Source organism: Aulostomus chinensis, chromosome 7 (assembly GCF_037954235.1).
Source record: "Aulostomus chinensis isolate RoL2024-O1b breed Wild chromosome 7, RoL_Achi_v1.0, whole genome shotgun sequence".
NCBI classification, from domain to species: Eukaryota; Metazoa; Chordata; class Actinopteri; order Syngnathiformes; family Aulostomidae; genus Aulostomus; species Aulostomus chinensis.
The window spans coordinates 19,986,880-20,008,617 of NC_141326.1; the positions used below are offsets into that span (position 1 = coordinate 19,986,880).

A 21,738-nucleotide genomic window follows, 5' to 3' on the forward strand; every position below is an offset into this window, starting at 1 on the left:
TTTTGCATGCATTAGTTGGCCATTACAAGGTTTTTTTTGGGCTTCTTCTTTTCTTAAATTTGAAAAGTGAAAATGCAAAAAAAAAAATAAAAAAAAAAATTGACTGCTCTTGACTGACCAGCTGTCCAACATCTTTGAAAATATTCCCAAAAGTCTCCTGCAGCCAAACTAAAAGTTATTCCTCAAGACTTTAGCTGGTAGGTGGCTGTGCGACACCAAATGTCCTCTTCTTCTTTTATTCTCTGACACAACCGTGTTTTGCCTTATCTGCTGTCTTCCTACACCCCCCCCCCCCGCATTGCGCATTCTTGTTTAGTCGCTCAAAACCAATGCAAATTCGAAAAAAATGAATAACTTTTGTTTTGTTTTGGATAAAATTCACTTGGCAATGACTAGAAACGCGTTAAAATGAAAAGAAATGAGCATCAAACAAGTTATAGCTGCATATTTTATGAATTTATTTCCAAATGTAAACTTCACTATTTCATGCATACAAGTTATGACAACATACATTATTCAACAATCTGTTATTTTTCATATTTGCATAGGACATGGTCACAATATATTTGTCTAACATGTAAAAAATAATGCCATAAAAAGGTACAGCAGAGCAGCTAAGACCAGCACATTAGATGTGTGTAAGTTTACTGTACAACTGTAATACTTGAATGTAGTGATTTTGGTTTGCTGAGAGGAAAAAACTGAATGACACCTGAAAGTTAAAGAGTGAGGTCATTGTAGAATGTACTGGCCGTAGCTGAGTCGAGTTATTTACAGATTACATTGTAATGGTGCCGGGAGAGGGAATGCGGCACCATGGAGTCACTACAACAGGCAACTGATGGTGATGGGCAGAGGAGAAACACACGGAGGTATCAAGAGAGCAACGTTACACCGAGGAGGAACACTGAGGACGAAAGAGGGACAGGAACCAAAAGGATGGTGGGAGGCTCTCTCTTTTTAATAAACTGACAATTTGCTGCGAAACCTTTAAGGGCAGCAATATCCAACGCTTGAACAAAAGTCTGTCTGCGTGCAGTTCTGCGGTAAAGAGCAAACGCCACACAGTGTCAGTTCAGGCAGCCGAGCAAGACGGCAGCATCAGTGAAGGGTACTGACAGATGCCGGCCCGCGAAGCTGCACGTCCCTACTCATTCATGCTCTCATCTTTCACTCATTCAGAACTCGCTTGCTCGTGATTCAATGGGTTTTGTTCATTCAAGTGTTAAAGAGAAAGAAAAGAAGAAAAAACGTATTTTTCTCTTTTTTTTTTTGCAAAATTTGCTTTCTTGAGATGTAGAAAAAAAGGTCCGTATCAAGCAATGACATCCACTGAACAACACTTACAGCATGTAAAACTGAGCCCAAGTTGAGCTGAGTTCAGAATTACTGCAACATTCATCTTTTCCCTTCAAAGCCTTTGGTAACGACGTGTAACCGGAGCCTGGGATGAGCTGCGAGAACTCAAAGCTCCTTCTCACTGCTAAAGAATCACTCGGTCCTATCATGAATCCTATTATGGCTGCCTCTTTAACATGAGTAGCTATCCCTGCCTTTTTGAACAAAAAAAAAATAAAAAGGGCGAAAAAAAAGGCCATTGTCAGAGGGAAGACATGCTCTGTGTGTGCATATCTTTTAAACATAGCTTAGCCTACACAAAGCCTGCAGAAAAGAAAGGAGAGATTACACCTGGGAAATGTTTACAATGAGAAACGTACCTTGTGCACAACTTCACAACGTGTAAAACCTCACAGTCAAAGACAGATTTCTACTCATCACCTACAAAAGAGCATTGGGTCGATGTAAGCAGCACATTTATAGCAAATGCAATTGTCAATCCTTTGGAATGGTCGGGCGTTCGTTCAGTAAGATCGTTTAAAAATACCTGTAATAAGCCATTATACATTGCTTGTGTAATGTACAGCAAAAAAAAAAAAAAAAAAAAAAAAAAAAGGGAAAAGAAATTAAATAACAAATTAGAAAAGCTACACAATCAAACTGTTTACATAAAGCGGAAAAGAAAATATTTCGTCTAGAACACGCGCATATCAAATATGCAGCGTTGCTTCATTACATCCTGTACACAACATAAAAACGTCACACTTTATAAAACTGTACAAGTCTGTTAAATGTCTGATAGTAGCTATTACCCTCTGGATCATCATCTTTGTGAATTTTGGCACATGGATCATCGCTGTATTTTGAGATCAGTCAGATATATTCATGTCATTCATATGTACTTTAAATAGGATTCATGTTAGTTCTTTACATATGACCATCAATTCACTTGAATGCTTTTTTTGTTTGTTTGTTTGTTTTCTTTTACAATTAGCAGAGAAAAAAAAAAGGCTTCCCACGACATCTGCTCCACGCGTAGAAAATGTTCCAACTTCTAGAGGTGGAGTTCAGCCAGGAAAACAATTATTTTTAGGTCATACAAAGTCAAAATCTACAAGAGGACCTGAAACACATGATGGGGGGGGGGGGGGGGGGGGGTTATTATAAAAATGTAGCCCAGTGATTTCTTTACAGGAACTAAAGCGCCATTTTGAACTATTAACTTCATTCAAGTAGGGACAAATATCACCATATTTATGCTACTCATCAAGCCGACAAACATGATGGATGTTTTTTTTTTGTTTGTTTGTGTGGGGTTTTTTTTTTTTGGAAAAGATATGAAGGTACAACAAAATATATTAAGAGGTATGATTTTTGAGAAATATACAAACATTTCATATGAGACCAGACAGAAAGACAAAAAAACAAAAACAAAGCAACAATATAAATTATGACTACATTTCGGACAGTTGTGTCGTCTCTATTTTATGGAAAACTTTTAAAACAATCTAAATTTAAAAAAAAAACAAACATCACTCAATACGTAGAGGTCAGGAAGTTTTTTGTTTGTTTTTTTCTTGTTGTTGATCATTTTCAAACATGGAGGAATTCTGGATAGCAAGCTAACTGGAGTAGCGTGTATCCTGACATCAGCAAAATGTTTATCAGGGGTTGTTGGTTTTTTTTTAGAACTACTGCAACAACAACAACAAAACACGGCGCTATTAAAAAGCCAAACAAAAACTTAAATGCTAAATTCAACACTTGCTTAAAATGACCTGAAGACAATGGAAAATCCAGGAGAACCCCCCCTAAAAAAACCCGAAACAAACAACAGCGACGTTAATCATTATTTTTGACAACATAAAAGCAAGTACAGTAAAAAAAAAAAAAAAAAAAAAAAATGGACATGTACAAAAGTGTGTTCAATGGCCTTTTGTGTTGAATGATTCAAGTAGATTTGGTACAGTGAGAGTTAAAAACCAGTGAGACGACGCCTGTGGAGACGCTGGACGTCCCGGGTGCAGTCTGGATGGATGGATGGAGAGAGAGAGAGAGAGAGAGAGAGAGAGAGAGAGAGAGAGCACGAGCGGAATATTTACAGGTGACAGTCGTGTTATCAGATTGCCTACTGTGAGGGTTGGGGGCGTGTCACTGAAACCCTGCGCCACCCTGTTGCTTACGAAGGCAAGTAGCAGGACGGCGCTGTACTAGGAGGCGTTCCTGTGTTTCCAGTGTGGCGGAACACTGACCAGCAGTGAGCACGAAGCATCCAGGAACACTGGGGGGGGGGCAGAAATATCTGTGCAACAACCGATGTTATAACAAACTGTCTCATATCTGCTTTGCGGATATTGACCCCTGAGGTAAATGTGCAGATTATGGATTAACAAGTGAGTCATGAAACCAGCTTGAAGGGAAATTACTAGGAATCCTTTTCTTTTTCTTTTTCAGTTCAAAAATTGGCTAAAAAATAAAACCATAGCAAGAGCGCACAAAAGCGCTGCTCAACAGCTGATCAGCGGCATTGGAAGAGTCATCTTGCAGCCTGTTTTAGCATCTTAACGGAGGATTATTTATTAACGTGAGGAAATTACTGCATCTGATCTAAGCGAGAGATTTCTTCTGAAGGGTGTGTGACAGAGCTGATTCTTCATCTCTCTTGAAAAAAAAAGGGGGGGATGGCAGCTATGGAGAATGAGGGACAAGGCCCGCCATTCATGAACGTCCACCTGCTCCAGAGTTGTTTAACATGCACCTAGTGTGGAGCTGAGAGGAACGCCGGCTCATTGCCATGTCGGAGCCGGCACACGCAGATCTGGATGGGTCGAAGTAGAACGTAGTGCTGAAGCATTAACAGAAAAATGTAGGCATAACACAGACCGGCGGAGCTGCAGCAGTTTGGATAGCGGTGCCCGTTTCCATGGAAGGTTTACTGTGCCTTTTGCCTGACTTAGTGAGGCATGTCTGTCTAGAAAACACAAGTCAGCTTTCTCACGGGACATCTGAGCTTGACAGACACGACAACGTGAGGCTGTGGAGCGCTTGCACTTTGCTGATATGTTCATTTTGGTTCAAATGTTTTTAGAAGTTTAAAATCCACCTTCCCCCCACCACCACCACCACCATACTCCCCCCTCCCCTTGGTGAGAGAGAAGTTTGAAAGCAGCTGTTTGAGAGCTCGGGTTTATTGGTATGAATTTGGAGCAATGTTTTCCTTGGCTATGTTGACTGTCCAGCAGTAATAGAGGATTTCTCCCTGTGCTTACGGGGAAGTTTGGTGAATCCCACCCACACTGCTAGCGTTGTCTAGGTAGTACTGTTGTTCCCTTTATCCTGCAGATTGATAATTACTGCTCACTGTTTCTTCAGTTGGAGGGGAGGAGGGGAGAGGAAGAGGAGGAGTGAGGGTGTCTCCTCCTCTGTGTTGCTCAGCTCATGATAAACCTCTCCTCTTTTTTATCAGGACCTGCCTCCTCTTTCTGTCAGTTGCAGATAGCTGCTTTGTTCGCTCTGCTGTCGTCCCGCCCGAAACTTGCACTACATGTGACCCAACCCCCTGCCCCCCCCCCCCCCCCGCCCCCCGTGTCAGGCAACATTCTGCAATTATGACAGGACAGGTAGAGCCAGATAGGTGAGGGGTGGCACACTACCTGCGGGCTGCTTCTTGTGGCATGCAGCTGTTTACATCGGGGGGGGGAGGAAGCGTGCAGGCGGCGCTGCGCTACCTGTGATACTGCCAACCGCCAGCCTCGGGCCTCAGTGAGAGGCGTCTTACAAGACTGAATAGAAAGCTTTCATTCATTCTTGTCTTTGGTACTTTTTCCTATGTGCTTGAGAGGGATAAACATTGTTTCAAATAGTCCCTTTGTGTCCATTTCATGTGGATTACTGGCGGATGATAAACTGCTTTCTTCAAGCATGAACAGCTGCTTCGAAACTCTCTTTTTAAAGGTTCCTTGAATGAGATTATTTATTAAAAAAAATCCCAACTAAATAATAAAATAATCCCAATGCTCACGCAGTGCAGATTTACTCATTATGTGCTGAACTTCACTGTGATGAAATACATTTTAATGCAGGGACAGATGGATTTGATTTTATTGGGGAGGGCGGGACTAGATACAAACATAACCCACCCACCCACCCGTGGAGAAGAGAATCAGAGTTTCACATGGGACTGACCGCCCGGTCGAGGAGCTCATTTTCTTGAAAGTGAAAAACAATAACGACGACAAAAAAAAAAAAAAAAGAGTGCAAATTGTGTTGAGTGTAAGGCTGATATATGTGTTACTGTACGTTTCTCTTCACCGTGTTCATTCTTTTCAAGCTAGCAAGGCCATCCCTGAGCAGGGCGAAAAATTCAACCACTGTTGAATTTCAGAGTAAAGTGATGAGTATATTGTGCAGTCAATGTGAGTACTGTTCAGTACTGTGGTGTTACAGAAATAAAAACGGTCTTCAATCCTGAGGTGTGTGTGTGTGTGTGTGTGTGTGTGTGTGTGTGTGTGTTATGTGTATGTATGTGTACCCCGTATCCTCGACTGTTAAAAAAAAACACAAAGAAAACAACAAAAAAAACAAAACAATTTTGATAAGACTTGTCAGGGTGTCTGTTTTGTTTTTTTTCTCTTCTAAACCTTGTTTAGCGGACTGCGAACATACACTGGACTCGCCGTGATCAGAAGCTAAAAATACAGACGTATGGTACAGAATGTAAATATTGCCATCTGGGAAAGGCATTACCTTCTTTTAGGATCACACAAGTAATTGCACTACAATAAGCAGTTATGTACAGTATGGTACACCACAGCAAGCGCAGGAATAGCGGGGGGTTTGGGGGGGGCAGTTGCTGACAACTGTGCAACACAAGTCTTATGACAAAAAACACAGTCCTCGCAGGTGGAGGCAGAAAGTGCGACTGGGTTTCAGTTTAAGGCGAGTTGGCTGGGCTGAGGGTGGGGCTGAGGGTGGGGCTGGAGGCATCGGAGCGGCTGTAGTCGCTGAGGGAGCTGGGACGTGTTGTAGCACCGCCGCCGCTGGCACCGTGTGGCCTCTTCAGCATGCCAGGCTGGAAATCTGAGTGGCGCCGGGCGTGCTTCATCAGGTGATCGCTACGCATGAAGCGCTTGTCGCAAAGGGGGCAGCCGAACTTCTTTTCCCCCGTGTGGGTGCGGTAGTGGCGGGCTAGCTCATCAGAGCGGGCGAACTTCTTACTGCAGTCAGGCCAGGTGCACGGGAAAGGTCGCTCTCCTGTAGAGGGCAGAAAAATAAAACAACAACATGAATTCATGACCGTACCAGAGAGAGAGTTTATGACCGACTTGACGGATTTCCTTCCGGATTCATGTTTTTCTTATTGGTGCTACAGAACAAAACATGATACATGACTTGATGGAAAAAATCAGAAAATCTGACAGCTGTGCAGAACACTTCTGAATCCAAACAAGACTTAAAGTTTGGCACTTGCTGTTAATGCTTTGTCTTTATTGTTTGCTTGTGAGTTTCTGTGCATTTTATTGTTTAGTTTTATTGCTCTTTGTGCTCCTATCATCCGCTGTTTTTATTTTTTCCATTCAGTTGGTACTTTCTTGTTTGCTTTATTTCTTTTTTCTGTAAATCACTTTAGATTGTCCCTTTCAGGAAAATGTGCAGTATAAATACATTTCCCTTTCTTTGCTTTGAAGATTTATTTTCTTCTGGAGCTTTTATTTTCTTCCTATTTCCAGCAGATATAAAAAAAATCAACTCACAACAAAGTTGTGAAACTTGTGAGACTCAAAAATACAGAGTAAACATGTCTGCTTTAGCTTTTGCAGTAACATACAGTGGCATCTAGTGCACAAAAACAAGCAAATTATGTCATCAGAAACATAAAATGCAAATGCAAATGAAACACAGCTTCGATTACGAAACAGTTTTTAACTTTTCAGGGAGAGCGGAAGGCAGGAGTGTGTAGGAAGTAGGTTGAAAAATGCTGAATAAGCCCTTAAGTGCACTGTTAACAATCACACAAGCCCTCTCTGTCAGTGAGACTAAAGTGAAACAAATGTATTTATATTTCTGATTATAAAACCTGCGCCCCCCATAAATGAAGTAGCTCTCAATGGTGAGACCAACAGCAGCTGGCACAGAAGTGCAGTTCCTCGAGTGGCCACTTGAGCCTGACTCCAAAAGTGAGTCCATCCACAAATGCAACAAATTTAAAGAAGAAATGAACATGTTTACAGTCTGCTGCTGCTGCAAAAAAGTTATTAAGTAGTTAAATTAATTTCTTTTATGCAAAGTAACTTTAAAGTCTGAAAGTTAGACACCATTACTGAGTGGTCTATCAAAATCAACAGATTTCGAGTAAATGCATGGCTTTAAGTGGAGGGAAGCCATGGCAACGCTCACTTCCACGCTAGCCAAATGACACTCTCTATGCATCATTCAGGGTTTGGCCTCTGTGAGTGACAGGTGTGGGTACCGCCTCAGTTTTCACTAGCTGCTCCACCCTCTCATCAAATATGGTTACATTTGGTTGCCAGAAGCCAGAAGATGGTGACAGCCAAAGTACGAGGCTTTAAAAAGGAAGCCCACAAACCATCGGGTGACGTCACACTTGCCCCGTCACTTCCAATCAGGTCTGAGGGAAACCAGTGACTCATTACAGTTTTCTTATGAACGCTACCATGCACAGCTAACAGCTAGGGCCTGAGGAATAAAACTGACTGTGGTCCCCTCTGAGTCATCAAGGAATACTTGACAAAAGACTTGGTTAGTCAGGGGAATATTAATACTCCAACAATACCAGGGAACGTGACACAAAATAAGGAGCTGATTTCGACTGAAAACTGGCATTTTACTGGAGGAGCCCGCACATTTCATTATCTAAGCACCAGATGCTAATCACACTCACAATGGTTGCCCGGCCCATTTTCCAACATGCAACTATCTGTGACTCTGCACATGGGAAATTACCCTTCCCCCCTCCATCAGGCAATAAAAGTGGGCTTTGACACAAATCTACTCAAAGCCAGATGGTACTATATATCTTGTGGTTTCCTTCCATTCTGATATGGAAACACTTTGTATGGAAACTAACTGCAGCGTCAGATATCCACCGGCCAACACGTCGTCTAACGCTGTATTCTTTTTTAGTTACATTTCAGTGAGTTTCTGCCTGACAATAGCTACATGCAGCATTCTAATTTTACCAGCATCATGACCTTGCAGTCAAGGCAAAGGGCAGGACATTTTCCTTACAGCTATGGTTATTTCTAGAGAATAAGCCCTGGTCATGTGTAAACCCATGCACGGGGATTCATCAGGGAATAGCCTGAGATGTGTGAATGTTTAGAAGTGGCATGACAAATGAGTTCATAAGAACGGGCCTGCCAAATGGTTTCTTTTGTTCTGTGGTTTCCTGTAGGGCTGCAGTGGAAGCAGCGCTACTCAGCATCAAAACACATTATGCTACCTGATGCCAGTGAGTCTCAAAAAATAAGAACTCAATGCACTAGTCGTCTGCCCCCCACCCCCCCTCCCCCTATACTGCATGGTTACAAAACATGCAGACAGACAGAGCAAGTCTAGACAGCCCGGTCTGTGTTCCTGCCTCTGACGCCTCACCTCAACTCCAGGCAAACTCAATCAGCCCTTCCCACTAGAGTTCCTGCAGGCTCAGACAGGGTTCAGTGCATGTCAACCAACTGACATGTGTGCATTTCCATCTTTTTTTTTTTTTTGCAGAATTTTACTACTTTCCTGCGAGAGAGAGTAGAGAGAGAGAGAGAGAGAGAGAGAAACACTGCTATTACTCCTGCATGAAGTTTAAAGGTATAAAAATAAGAAGGCTGCGGTTGTTGGAGCCTATTTACACATCCTGGTTTACACCCTCCTTGGAGCTAGTGCTGCTTTTATGGCACTAATCTCATTGAAAGGACTCATGATAGTCTGATTTCATACCTTATTAGCAAGAGAAACAGCCGGTGCAGCCACCTGGCACTGCAAAATGAGTTATTGGCTAAAAACTAGGGCTAAGCTCTGCAGGCTGCTTAAGACTCAATAACCAGTGTAACGGATCCAACTGCATTAATATTTAACCAGACACCAGAGAGCTGGGCTGAGATATCCAGTCCAACTGCCCTGATACAGCAACGTAGTCATAGTGGAAGCATCAGGTATCCAACAGCAACTCACTGACACGCAGCAAATTATTTAGAGCTCCAGCAGCTCCGAGATGATGCAGAATTCATAGAGATGCTGCACATTTCACCTCACAGCTTCTGGCTTTTAGGTCACAATATCAATTTGGAAAAAAAAAAATCATGCAGACTTGAAAGACTCTTGAAGATAAAAAAAAAAATGCCCCAATTAATTGTTGTGCTTGTTACATAATGGCAGGACTGGGATTAACATGAGGGAGGTTTGGTGAGCCAATACTTTGATCCTGAGTAGACATGATGAACCCTCAGTGGTTGTTAAGATATTTCAATAGACCGCAGCAATTACTCAGCATCTCCTCTGAGCTGAGAACACAGCCAGCCTCTCTCCTCACCCTGCTCTTCTTCCCATCGAGGTCCAACCCAGCGGGGCACCGTGGTAGAGATGACGCCAGACCCCACCAATTGGTTATCCCATCTGTGGCAGTGGGCCACATCCAGGGTGTGGTTTGTCTTTCTCAGAATGTGTCAGTTGCATAGGCGAGGAGGAGGAGGAGGAGGAGGAGGAGGAGGAAGGGGGGCAATGAGGGAAGCGTTTTCCTAACGAACATAGTGACCCAGTTACATCATGCCCGCAAACTACCTCTACTAAGCACTAGTGTGGGGGACACTGGTGCTCCAAGGCGATACGATTATGTCACAGGTACTTCTGTTATATAACTGTTCTCTCTGAGGCCAGTGGGTCAGTAAATAAACAGCTCATCCCTGCGCCTCTCCTCCCTCCATCCTCCTCTCGTCCATTCATATCGAGCATGTTCTGCAGAAATGGTTAAGGGTGAAGGAATCTAAATTTGTGTCCCTGCTGTAAAGGGATGCTGTCTGCACAAGCCAGATCAAATCGCCGTCTCTGACGTGAGCAGTGGCACGCATACTCAACTCAGTTACCTGCTCCAACAACAGCTACCAGCATTTTCAAAGAGGAGTAGATAACATTCCTGGTGTGTGCACGGCTCAGAATCACACGGTGTGCAGCTGAAACGACCATGTGAGTCTGCCGTCAGAGAGCAAATAGCTCTGCGGGGTGAAACGTGGAACAGTTCCTGCGGATCACCTTGAAGTTATCTTAGAACAGAAAATATTTTCTACAGATCTCAGAAAAAAAAAGGTGCAGACTGAACCTGCATAGAAGCCAAAAGAAGAAGAGCTGTGGATGACAGCTTATTGCAGTTGGAGTACTGTCACTTCAGTGCTTAAGCAGCGCAGCCAGCTTGGCAATGAGAAATGAGAGGGACGCCACTAACTCCAGTGGAAGAGTTCTGTACAGTCCTGTAATTTGGATGCAAGTTTATAGCAGAGACGACCTGTAACCAAGCAGGAGTCAGCTGCTCCGCCAGCAGACAACCACCTGTGGGATTCTGGATAATTCCAAAATGAGACCCACTCAAGCAGACGGGCTTGACCCAACTTTAGCCTCCCACAGCATCATCACATGCCATGATGAAAAACAAACATGTGTGCATGACAATAAATATACATTAAGGCTTTTTAGCAGCTCCTCTTTCATTGTTCACTCAACACTGTATGCTTTGGCTTTGCTGGTGCAAAAATAACAACAAAGGCAGAAAAGTTATGCGGTCTGTCGAATGGAAAATAAGGGGAAAAAAAACCACAACAAACGCTTAATTTGACACACATCAGCGATCCGAACAACTGTTTACGTGTCTGTTTGTGTATGAAAAGAAGACTCAAATTACTGAGAAAAGTCACTCAGTCAAAACAGGTTTTTTTCCAGAAGCCTCATTTAAACAGGCATCAGTAATCTCTGCGGGAGCAACAAAGGGTCCTTGGGTGGGTCAGGTGCTCGTAATGCGACGTGCCACAAGCTTGTCTGGAGAAAACTCGATTTAGAATTTGATCTATTAGCATCTTTTGTCTTTATTGAGAGGGACCTTGTTTGCCATTGAATAGCCTACCACCCCTTGTGGGCCTATAGCTGTCAGGTTGTGAACAATAGCAGCAGCCTCGCTCCCAGCAGGAGAGGCACTCCTGTAATGCATTTCAATCAGACAGACTGTGCGTACCAACCGTAACTCTCCCCCCTTGGTCTGCACTGCACAAGGCTATTGACATTCACTCGGAGACATGCTCCAGGGTCGAGTGTGACTGTCTAATTCCTGCATACACTTAGCCATGCATTACTTCATCCCCCTTAACTCTTCAAGGAAAAGCAGGGATGGCTTGCCTGCATTGACCAGCTCATCATATTTGCTTCAATTAGCGAGAGTGGCTACTCTCTTTCAGCCTTGAGTGCATGCTAAAACAACCCGCAGTCTCCTTATCTTTTAAATCTTGGTTAACTAAGGACATGCTAACAGCTGCAGCCATTACTATGTGTTTACAGTTTGTCCGCATAGGCAGGTGGGATGCCCCATTAAGCGTTCCTGTCAGTCCAGCAGGACAAAGCCAGCTCATTACATGATGGCGTCCGACATCAGAGCTCATATGAGCGCCACACAATAACCTAAGCTAAATGCTTCAAGGCCTACTTTGATAATAGGAGATATACCTGACACACTAAGTCAGGGAGGAGAAATATATTCCCCACGATTCCACAAAACACTCCTCATCTTGTGCCGAGGTCCACACCCCAGTGTGTCATGGTCTGCCATAGTCTGATTTATCACACAGAGGGAAGCGACACACCTTGCATACCATAGAGAACATAAAGAGCTCAGCAAGAGAGAGAACACTCCCTCCGACATTAGCTCCACAGCCCTTCCTTTATTCCTCAAGCTGTGCACAACACAACAGAGTGGACACATTCGGAGCCCAGCTCAGATGAGACCCTGTGACTGACAGGGGTGCCCTCCTCTGCAGAGGTTTCATCCCTTCAAACCGTAATCAGATTAGCTGCAGATGCGGCTGAATAAATGACCTACATCAATGGAGGGCATTGACAGGGAATATACCGGTTATCTAACCCCACCCCCACCCTACTGCACTGTATATTCTACGGCTTTGTACTGCAGATCCCTCCTTCGCATGCAAGATGTGATTTGGCGGTTTTTGAACATTGGAGGTGAGTGTACAGATCCCTCTTCTCTTGCCGTTGGTAATGAACACCATGCCACAGTCGGTCGCTGGGGCTTGGCCTCGCAACACAACACGCTTCTGAACCTATTTTCCTTACCAGGCTGTACAAGGGGGTGGGAGGGGCTAGTGGGAGAATGGACAGAGCAGCTTTTATAGAAGTACTCCAGGGCTAACTCAAGAATACGTGACCCTGTGGGCCACTGAAAGCAGCACAGCCAGGGAACTGCCCGAACGGGGCCTCTCGGCATTAGGAGCACCCATCATGCGTGCTTGGCTGCTTAATCACAGTTTAATCAGGTTTATATTCCCACAAAGATCAGGATCTATCACGCCGTCAGCTGGCCAGCTCAGCATGTACACATTACAGAACAAGGTATGGATGCCACGTGCACCAGTGCCAAACTCAGAGACGTCTGTGCAGCTATTCTGCACTAGAGGATTAAACCATGAGGATGGTTCCACTTTGGTTTTGTTTACATGGAAGGGATCAAGTAGATTTAAATAATGCCTTGTTTCCGTTTAACACACAGTGCTGGTGGCTTCTCATCCCTTAACAGGAAGTCCATTCATACATTTTCTTCCCAATCACTAAAATTGGGTCTGCCTGATCACCGATGCACGATCCATACCATCTTCAGAAGCTTAACATTTACCACTCTAATTGAAATACATGGCCTATATTGAAAATAGGTCTTCACAGAATTCCCAGAGATTCCCTGAATATGATCAAGATGATTCCCAGAGGCCAAAACCCTCTTCTTCTACCAACCGTTCCAAATAGACTCAAGTAATTTGACTGAAATTCAGCAATAACATGACCAGACATGCTGCTAATGGCTACATCCTGCCAATGGCCTAGAAAAGTCTTCAGGGCATCTACGATTGGATCTAGATCATCTCCAAAAGTTAGGCCTTTGTTTCCTAGTAACCTACCTATCTTTTCACAAAGTTTCATCGACATCTGTCGGTGTTTTTCTTATTTAGATATCCTGCTAACAAACCATATTACATGTTTGTCAGAATCCCACTGACTTCGGTGACTGGCAGAGGTAACAAGAACCGACGGCTATGGTAGGAGCTGTGTTTGACCGGCTAACTCAGTGGTGTAAAACTTAGGCCTGCAAGTATTCTTGCTGTGACAAAGCTAACATTTTTGCAGCTTGCCTCTTTTCACTAAAAAAAAAAGAAAGTACAACTGAAGTTGATGTGAACTTCATGAATTTGGCTTGTGTGATTAAACAAGAACCAGCGGATACCGAAAATTAAAATTCCTCCAGAAGAAATGTACCATATTAATGTCCAGCGCAAGACAGAAGGTCAAAGATGAATCAAAGTCAGCGGGATTCAACCTCTGTGGACCCTGAATGTGAAAAATGTCTCAGAAATCCATCACCGAGCGCAATATTCCTCTGGTGGCTACGATGACGATGTTTTACCTTTAGCGCTGCTAGCGTACAACATCATCGGAAACAGCCGAGCATCTTCTGAATGACGTTTTAACACATCAGGAGAAATTTCACTCAACTGAGGTTGGTGGTGGAAATCCTGCTGTGTGGCAGGTAGACTGACTGACCTCTCCAGAGTTTTTTATTCATTCCAGTGACAAGGCCGGGCTCGAGCGAGGGCAGGAAAACCCCATCTCCACCCTGCTACCTCATCAGTGCCACCAGCCACACAGGAACACTGTGCACTCTGTGTAACAGCACGAGCCAAATATAAAACCACTGGCAGAGTTGCCATATATATATAATCAGCGAGTGACTCCTGCTTCTTTTTCCCATGTGGAAATAATAATAATTTCCCATTTAAAAAAAAGAGCCATTAGCCACGGTTATTTTTACCAAAAATAGAATGCATGCATGACTAACAGGGTCTAAATGGCATAGGAACTGTATTGCCAGGTGGTGCCACTTATTTTTTCTTTTAGGACAGACAAAAAGGGGATTTACATCCATCTCACAGTATTTGAGGTACCCCCAGCAGAACACAAAGGACGTCCAGACAAAACCTCAGACCAACTGTAAAATATGTCATTAGGCTCTTTGTCTTTGAGAAATATTGACCCTGTTCCCCCCGGTGATTCGAACAGTTTTCAAATGGGCCTTAAACACTGACAAGATGGTCTTTTGTGAGGCCCAGCAGCGGGGGGCACAGAGGCCCGGGCTGTTTTTTTTTTTTTTTCTCCTTCCTTCTAATGAAGACATGACTTGTAAAGAGCTTGTCAGGGGTCATCTCTCCTTTAGATATGACAGTCTGCATGACAGGACCAGAGTAAAGTAATGAGGCTTCACAGAGAACATCATGTCCTCAACAACCGCACACTGCCTCATGGGAAAGTGGGTCTTCATCTTTAGAACCAGTCATCAAGACAAACAGACAAGAAACCCACTGGTGCCGAGAGGAGTTCAGATGAAGGCCAAGATGAGACCGTCTGAATATAAACCTATCAGAGGCTTCTATCTGAGTTACATGTTCGTTTACATACAGCAGGATGTGTTGGAGAAAAGCACCCCCCCCCCCACGCCTCCACCAGATCAGACAAAAACTGTCTCGTAACCTTAGACCTCTAAACTCCTCACCATCAAACTAAACACAGTATAATGAGTGATTTAAATTCAGTGTGTACTCCCATGTCTGCTGCATCCCAGTGCTCCTGCAACACAGCGCTGGAGGAGACATGAAGCCACTGACGGGTCTCTTAACCAGCAACATTTAATATCTTTGAGGAGATCAAGTTTCCTGTTGGATGAGATGATTCACTGCGTTCGCAGCAGAGTGTTTGTTAATGAAAACCACTGACGGTGAGGTTTGCACATCATCCCGAAGACACTTATCTTTAAACACGCTGCTGATGAGCTTTTCACATGTAATTAAATTGAGTTCTTTGAGCGTTGCATGTGAACTTTTATCCACTGTGGTGGGGGGACAGCTAGAATAGTTCTCACAAGTCTGGCTAATAAACCAGAATCCAACTTCATGGTGATTTGCTATTTAGGGGAAATGAGCCCTATCAATGTTCTGGTTGTTAACAAAAGACACCAAAATACACAGCAAATTGCGATGAACACTTGGTTTTCAGAGGACATTTCCTGTAACAAGTTAACTAGTAGAGGTGGAATAAAACAGCTTGCCAACACTAAGAGGGTGCATAACCCCACCAAGGCAAACTTTCGGGCTGTGGCACTATCATGCTCAGGCACTGGTTAAAGCAGCGGCAGCCCTGCGCACCCGCACATGTGGCAGTTTGTGGCTGTTCTGTAGAGCTAGACGGAGGCCAAAAATGATAATTGTTGGATTTCACATAAAGGCGCAAACTAATGCATGCACTGTGGTGCCAATACCACTTCCTCCATTCATTAGTTGGCACTACAGTACTCATACTTCTGCTGCTGTGCATCATGTGAAGACAGCACAGTTTTAGTATCAGGGTAATGTCCTGTAACCACAAGGTGGCGCTATGAACATGACTTCAGCTCCTCGATGTCGTCCGTCCAGGACTCTCGTTGAATTTGTGAAGTTCGGAAAAGATCTTAACATGTGGAAACCAGCGAAAACATTTTCTTCCTCTATGGCAAATATCGAAGTGGAAACACCGTTTGAGAAAACGTACAGTCTCCATAGTAACCTATCATCAAGTTCTTAAGGCATTTCAGGACAAAAATTAACAGGGCTGAAAACATGACCTCCTCAGTGGGGATAAAAATATGTCATGGCCAATGTCATGTAACATCATCATAATAAAATGAAAAGTCAATAATTATTGCATGTCTTATTATTGTAATTCTCCATCTGAAAAAGTTCATTTTGAGGGAGTTATGGGATGGTGTTTTGTTTTTTTTCATGCCCCACATGTAGACATTGCATAAGAAATACAGTGTAGCTCTGGTTTTAGCTTCTCTTACATCCAGAAATATCCCACACACGGAAATCCCAAAAGCTGGTCTGATTTGAGCATTTCAGGAGTCATGTAAAGACGCCTGGTCCTGCCTCTTTGTTTAGTGCCTCCCTCCCGTCTATCAGATAGCTGTGTTTGGCTAGGACTGACTAGGCTGCAATCCATTCTCTCTTGACTCTGCTAGTAGGGGCTGATGGGAAGCACACTGCTAGAGTCTGGCTCTGTGAAAAGCACTGCAAGGTTGGCTGAGGCAGCCCTGAACTCAGATGACCCACATTCTGGGACGGTCCAATCAAAAAAGCCCAAAGATTTGTTATTATCACAGATTATGGGCTGCAAACCAATTGTGGAGCTCGATGTGGGAGCATATCCAAACAGAGAGGCTGCCTAAAGGAAACGCTTAATAGGCGCAGAGACAAGGGCAGAGCTAATGTGGAGCAATAAAACCGCAATAAAAGCACATCGTCTGGGCTGAGGGGGAGGCACGCTTGCTGCTGGAGGGCTGAGGGGAACTGAACTGAAATGACTCCCACTCTGTGACTGTCCAATCCAATGAGGAGAAAGCACCCCCCGATATCTGGAGCTAAGGGAGACGTAGCAATCACACATCCAGAGAAAAAGATCATCTTAACAGGCAAAAAGACAAGGAGATGGATGAGACAGATAAAGATTGACTGATACCGATAAGGGACCCTTGCATGTACATATATCATTCTCATAGCATGATTCTTTATGACTAACAGGCTGCGGCTGAAAGCATTCTGCTGAAGAATGAGAGCAAGTGGGAGTCAAACACATCAATATCTATGCAGGATTATGCCTCTTACACAAGAAAAACTCACTGTATACCAAGGCAAGGCAAGGCCAGAGTTATGTGGACTAAGCGACTGCTGAGATCATATGGAATCCATTCGATGCTCATCTAAAGAAGACATGAAGCCTTTCAAAACAGCGATTTTCAACCTTGAAGTCAACTTTTCTGTTGAGTTGGTTTATTCCTTCACAACATATCAACACTCAAATATGGGTCAAGTTCTTATAAAGTGTTTGCATGTGATACAGAAGGGTCTGTTTTCTTTCTGGTCTGCCAGACTAATGTCTGTGTGTGTGTGTGTGTGGGGGGGGGGGGGGGGGAGCTGCGGAGGAAGAGGAGGAGAGGCTCCTGAGTCGAGGCTCAGCTAGCTGAGTCTGTTGCTGGCCAGATCAGCTGGCAGTCTGTCTAGCGGGGGTGTGGCACATCACAACAAAGAGCTTCGGGTAGACAGGCGACTGCACAGCTCTTATCAACCCCCCAAATTGAGTCGATCTACATCTCTGTCCTCTCTCACTAGCTTATCCTGCGGAATGCAGAGCGCAGATATGGAGGTATGGTCCTTCAGGAAGGTCATATGACGCTGATCCGGAGCGCGTTTCTTTCTGCAGTGTATCGCTGCTGCCACTGGACTGGAAACTTTTGCATTTGAACTTATTCCGTCGTTATACGTTTCTTTCAGGAGGCCGTGGCTCAGAAATAAATAACTTAAGACGCGCAATCTGGATCTGTGCGTTTGCGCGTCCACATTCATGCGTCCGGCGCAGGGGCGGGTTGCAAGAGGAAAGCCTGACAAAGCTCGGGACATGAGTGGGAGTGGCACTGTTTTCGACTCCCACCCTCCACCGAAATCAAAAGGAAAGTTCATACAAGTTTAAGGAACAATGCAACGGTCAAACTGTGCGGCAACTTCAGATTTACTCTACTCTCGTGTGTTCATTAGAGGGCAGTGGATCCGCACTGGTATTTATAGCTTTTATAATAAAACACAGCAGCCTTCCCCGTGTGTGTGCGTGCGTGTGTAACCTCACTGTGAGAGAAAACATTTATTTCAATGATTCTGTAATGATGACGGCAATACACACACACACACACGCACGCACGCACACACACTAGCAGCAGCAGTAGCGGCAGCAGCAGGTGAAACTGACCTGTATGTGTCCTTAGATGAGCTTTGAGGTGGGATGATTTACCATAAACTTTTTCACAACCTGAATAGTGACATTTGTGCTTTTTCTGAGGGGATTCTTGCTCAGTTCGACCTCTCGATCTCTTGCCTCTTTGTTTGAGCGAAGGATCGGAGATGGTGGTAGGTGTGGCAGAGTTTCCATCCTCCAGGAGGCTCGGCGTGCTCTCATCCTTGATTTTTGCCTGCTCGGCAACATTGTTGGGAGTCTGTTGGTTAAAATCCGCCAGAATCCGCGCCACCACGTAAAGAGAGGAGTTATCTTTCACCAAAGGCTCTTTAATTTCCTCTCCGTTCTTGGAGGAAGACGGGATCTCTGGTTTGATCTCCCTATTCCCTTTAGGAGCGTGAACAATTGCACGGCTGGACATGGAAACAAGGCACTCTGCTGCAAAGTGATCCATTTTGTCTTTGAAAGAGCCCCCTCTATGACATTCAAACATAAAATGATGAAAAAAAAGTACTTGTTCCGTGGTTCCCTTTGTGTGGTGAGGAGGAGGAGGAGGAGGAGGAGGAGGAGGAGGAGGAGGTCGCTCTCATCAGAGACTTTATGGTCTTACCCGGCTTTCCAATATCATCAACATCCTGTGAGAGAAACGCCTCGGACAAAAACGCACACAAACCCCCTCGGAGAAGAAAAACACAGTCTTTGTTCAGTGCAACGACGCTGGTGACAGGAACTCTAGAAACTTGGATGTGTGAACTCCCATCGCGGCCTCAGACGCTCTCCAGCATAGTGAGTGTGTCTCCGAGCGCCTGCTGCTGCTGCTGCCGCTGCTGGTCGTATCCATGCTGGGGGCGTGTCCAGCACCGGCAGCGCTCAGCGGACGCGTCACGACAGCTGCTCGCTCATTGGCTACTGCGTGTCCTCAGAAGCACCACACAACTTGAGTTGCTTGAAAGTTTCACCACAGGTTGCCTCCACAGCCCCCCTCCTCCGTTTTTAGGAACATATGAAAGAACATTGAAAACTGGACATTGCAGGGCACATATGTATGTGCAGAATTAATGCAGCTCTGCATAAAAGGCTCCAGACTTTCATTTTGGGTCTCTTCTTAACATTTATTTTTCTTGATATTTTATTGTTTGACCAATTTCTCTTTTTCTGAACACCATAAAATGATCTTATACACCAGTCATGCATCAATAAATCAAATGATCCCTCCTCTGATGCACAGATATTACAAGACTGCCCAATATGAAGTCCAAATCTCTCAGTGTCATTTTGATGTATCAAATGCCAAATTTAAGGGGACACAGAAGCATCATATTTTCATAGAAATGAACATACATTCTCCAATGCTGTTGTTTCCTCCTCTCATCTGATACCAGTGTAAAAACATATATCTATATATATACTGTATATATATGTGTGTGTGTGTGTGTGTGTGTATCATATACAAGTATATGTATACTTCTAACCTTGTATAGGTGAGCTATGGTGTCATTATTGCTGTATGACCTGGCTCAGGTTGTAAAACATGAACAAACACATCCATCCATCTACTTTGACAGTCGCCCTCCATACTACAACCTTGATACTGGACATGTGATTGGTGGGATCTGACCGTGTGCAATACTGACTTGTTGCTGACATTTTGCTGTCCGTACATATCAATCAGTTCTTCCTCGCTGTTCTGAAACAGTGGTTGCTAGAGGAAGAACACCACAACTTCCTGCCTAGGCTACTGTTTAAGAGCAGAGAGGAAGACTTGTTTACTTTAAGACCATCACCACCAGGTAAATCTCTTTGGAGTTTGCACGTCCTGGTGCTGCAGGGAGGATGCATACTGAGCAAGCTAAATGTGCAGAGCGTGCAGAGACTCATGCTTGCCACACTGGCTGCTTCAGTTAGCTTTCTGCTAACTTCAATGTTGATAATTGACGCTTGTGCGGCCCTTGAGTATATATTAAAATATTGAGCAGAATTTTACTCTCTAGATATTAGAATTACTCCCCAGTAGGCAAACAAACAACAAGATCTTGCTGACACAGCTTGTGTGATTCCTGATGTCTTAATTTGAGCATTTTGTTTTTGCTTGGTCGACACCATGAATGAACGGATCAATCATTTAAGTACTGATTATTGATCATGTGAATTAAGAGAGAAAATAACGAGCTGTATGACCATTACAACACCATGTGCAACACTTAATCATGATATAGTGAGTTGATTAATGTGGCTGTGATCAGATGATGCATCTCTCAGGCGACGCGTGTTGCAGAGACATTTAGGGGGAATAAATGCAATGGAACAGAAATATTTTCTTGCAGTTTCTCTGTAGTCTTGCATGCAGGATTCTTGCATGATGTCTTAGAGCTGTCTTTCCGTTGTTGATTAATATGACAATTAAACAACTTCTCAGGAAATGTCTGGGATTAACTAATGGTTATATGACTAGTAAATCATTCATCTTGTTACACTGCATGTGCACCACCACTGTTGTGAAGCAACATGATCCAGTGACGTTTGTGTCGACTTCTCCTGCTGCACACATCCCAAACTCAGACATGCTGAAGAAAAACAAAAGGACTTTGCCGAGGAAATCAAATTCTCGGAGGTAAAACGGGCTGCAGGATATCATTGTGAAACTGTCCCTGCTAGTTTGAATATTATTGTGTCACTTTCTGGGAGCGATCCGCACATTCTGGGGCATCTGGCCAAGGAGACAACGCACCAGCAGCGATCTCACATGATTCCAACAGTTAAATTATCAGCCAAGCCTGCTAAGATTCCACACGGGGACAAAATTCTTCTATACAAAGATGTTTATTCCACTCAAATAAGAGATGAAGGTGTAAAGATGGTAATTAGCACAATCGTTTCCGCCCTTTCTTATATTGCAATTAAAATCTTCCCTGTTCAACGTAACAATACACATCTGAATACAGAGGCACGAAAGCTGGCTCGTTGTCTCAGCACTCTGGCCTTGATAAACTCCAAACACTCTGGAGTTGATCTTCTTTATGATTATGATCCTGACTAAAGTGAACTATTCTGCTCAGTGTAACATCAACAGCTTGTTTTTGTTTGTGTCTTTCTTTCAAACCTTCTTCTGACGAACTCTCTGCCAGTTGAAATCCAGCCAGCCACCACAGGCAATATCCTCCCCCGTTTATCTTCAGGCAAGAAACAAGCGACACTGTGGGAAGGAAAGAGTCAAAACTGCGTGATGTGGCGGTCTTGACATTATTAGACAACCGTTTGTTTTGCCGTGCGAGTTTTTCAGTATGGATACACACAAGTGAAATTAAACCCATAAAAAGT

At 43.9% G+C, this 21,738-nt stretch overlaps 1 protein-coding gene and 1 long non-coding RNA gene across 2 annotated transcripts in view; both read right to left on the reverse strand.

The window, feature by feature from the left end:
* Positions 1–1,255: 1,255 nt before the first annotated feature.
* Positions 1,256–19,249, reverse strand: klf13 (Kruppel like factor 13). Its single transcript, XM_086209038.1, has 2 exons — positions 18,436–19,249; positions 1,256–6,591 (listed from the first exon to the last, which is right to left on the reverse strand). The coding sequence occupies exons 1-2, from the start codon at positions 18,911–18,913 to the stop codon at positions 6,272–6,274; spliced, it is 798 nt and encodes a 265-aa protein (XP_086065164.1). The 5' UTR covers positions 18,914–19,249; the 3' UTR covers positions 1,256–6,271.
* Positions 19,250–21,403: 2,154 nt separating this feature from the next.
* Positions 21,404–21,738, reverse strand: part of LOC147258920 (uncharacterized) — a 42,148-nt gene continuing 41,813 nt past the window's right edge. The window contains exon 3 of the long non-coding RNA XR_015117102.1: positions 21,404–21,613. This is a non-coding gene — a long non-coding RNA (uncharacterized LOC147258920). The remainder of the gene's footprint in view (positions 21,614–21,738) is intronic.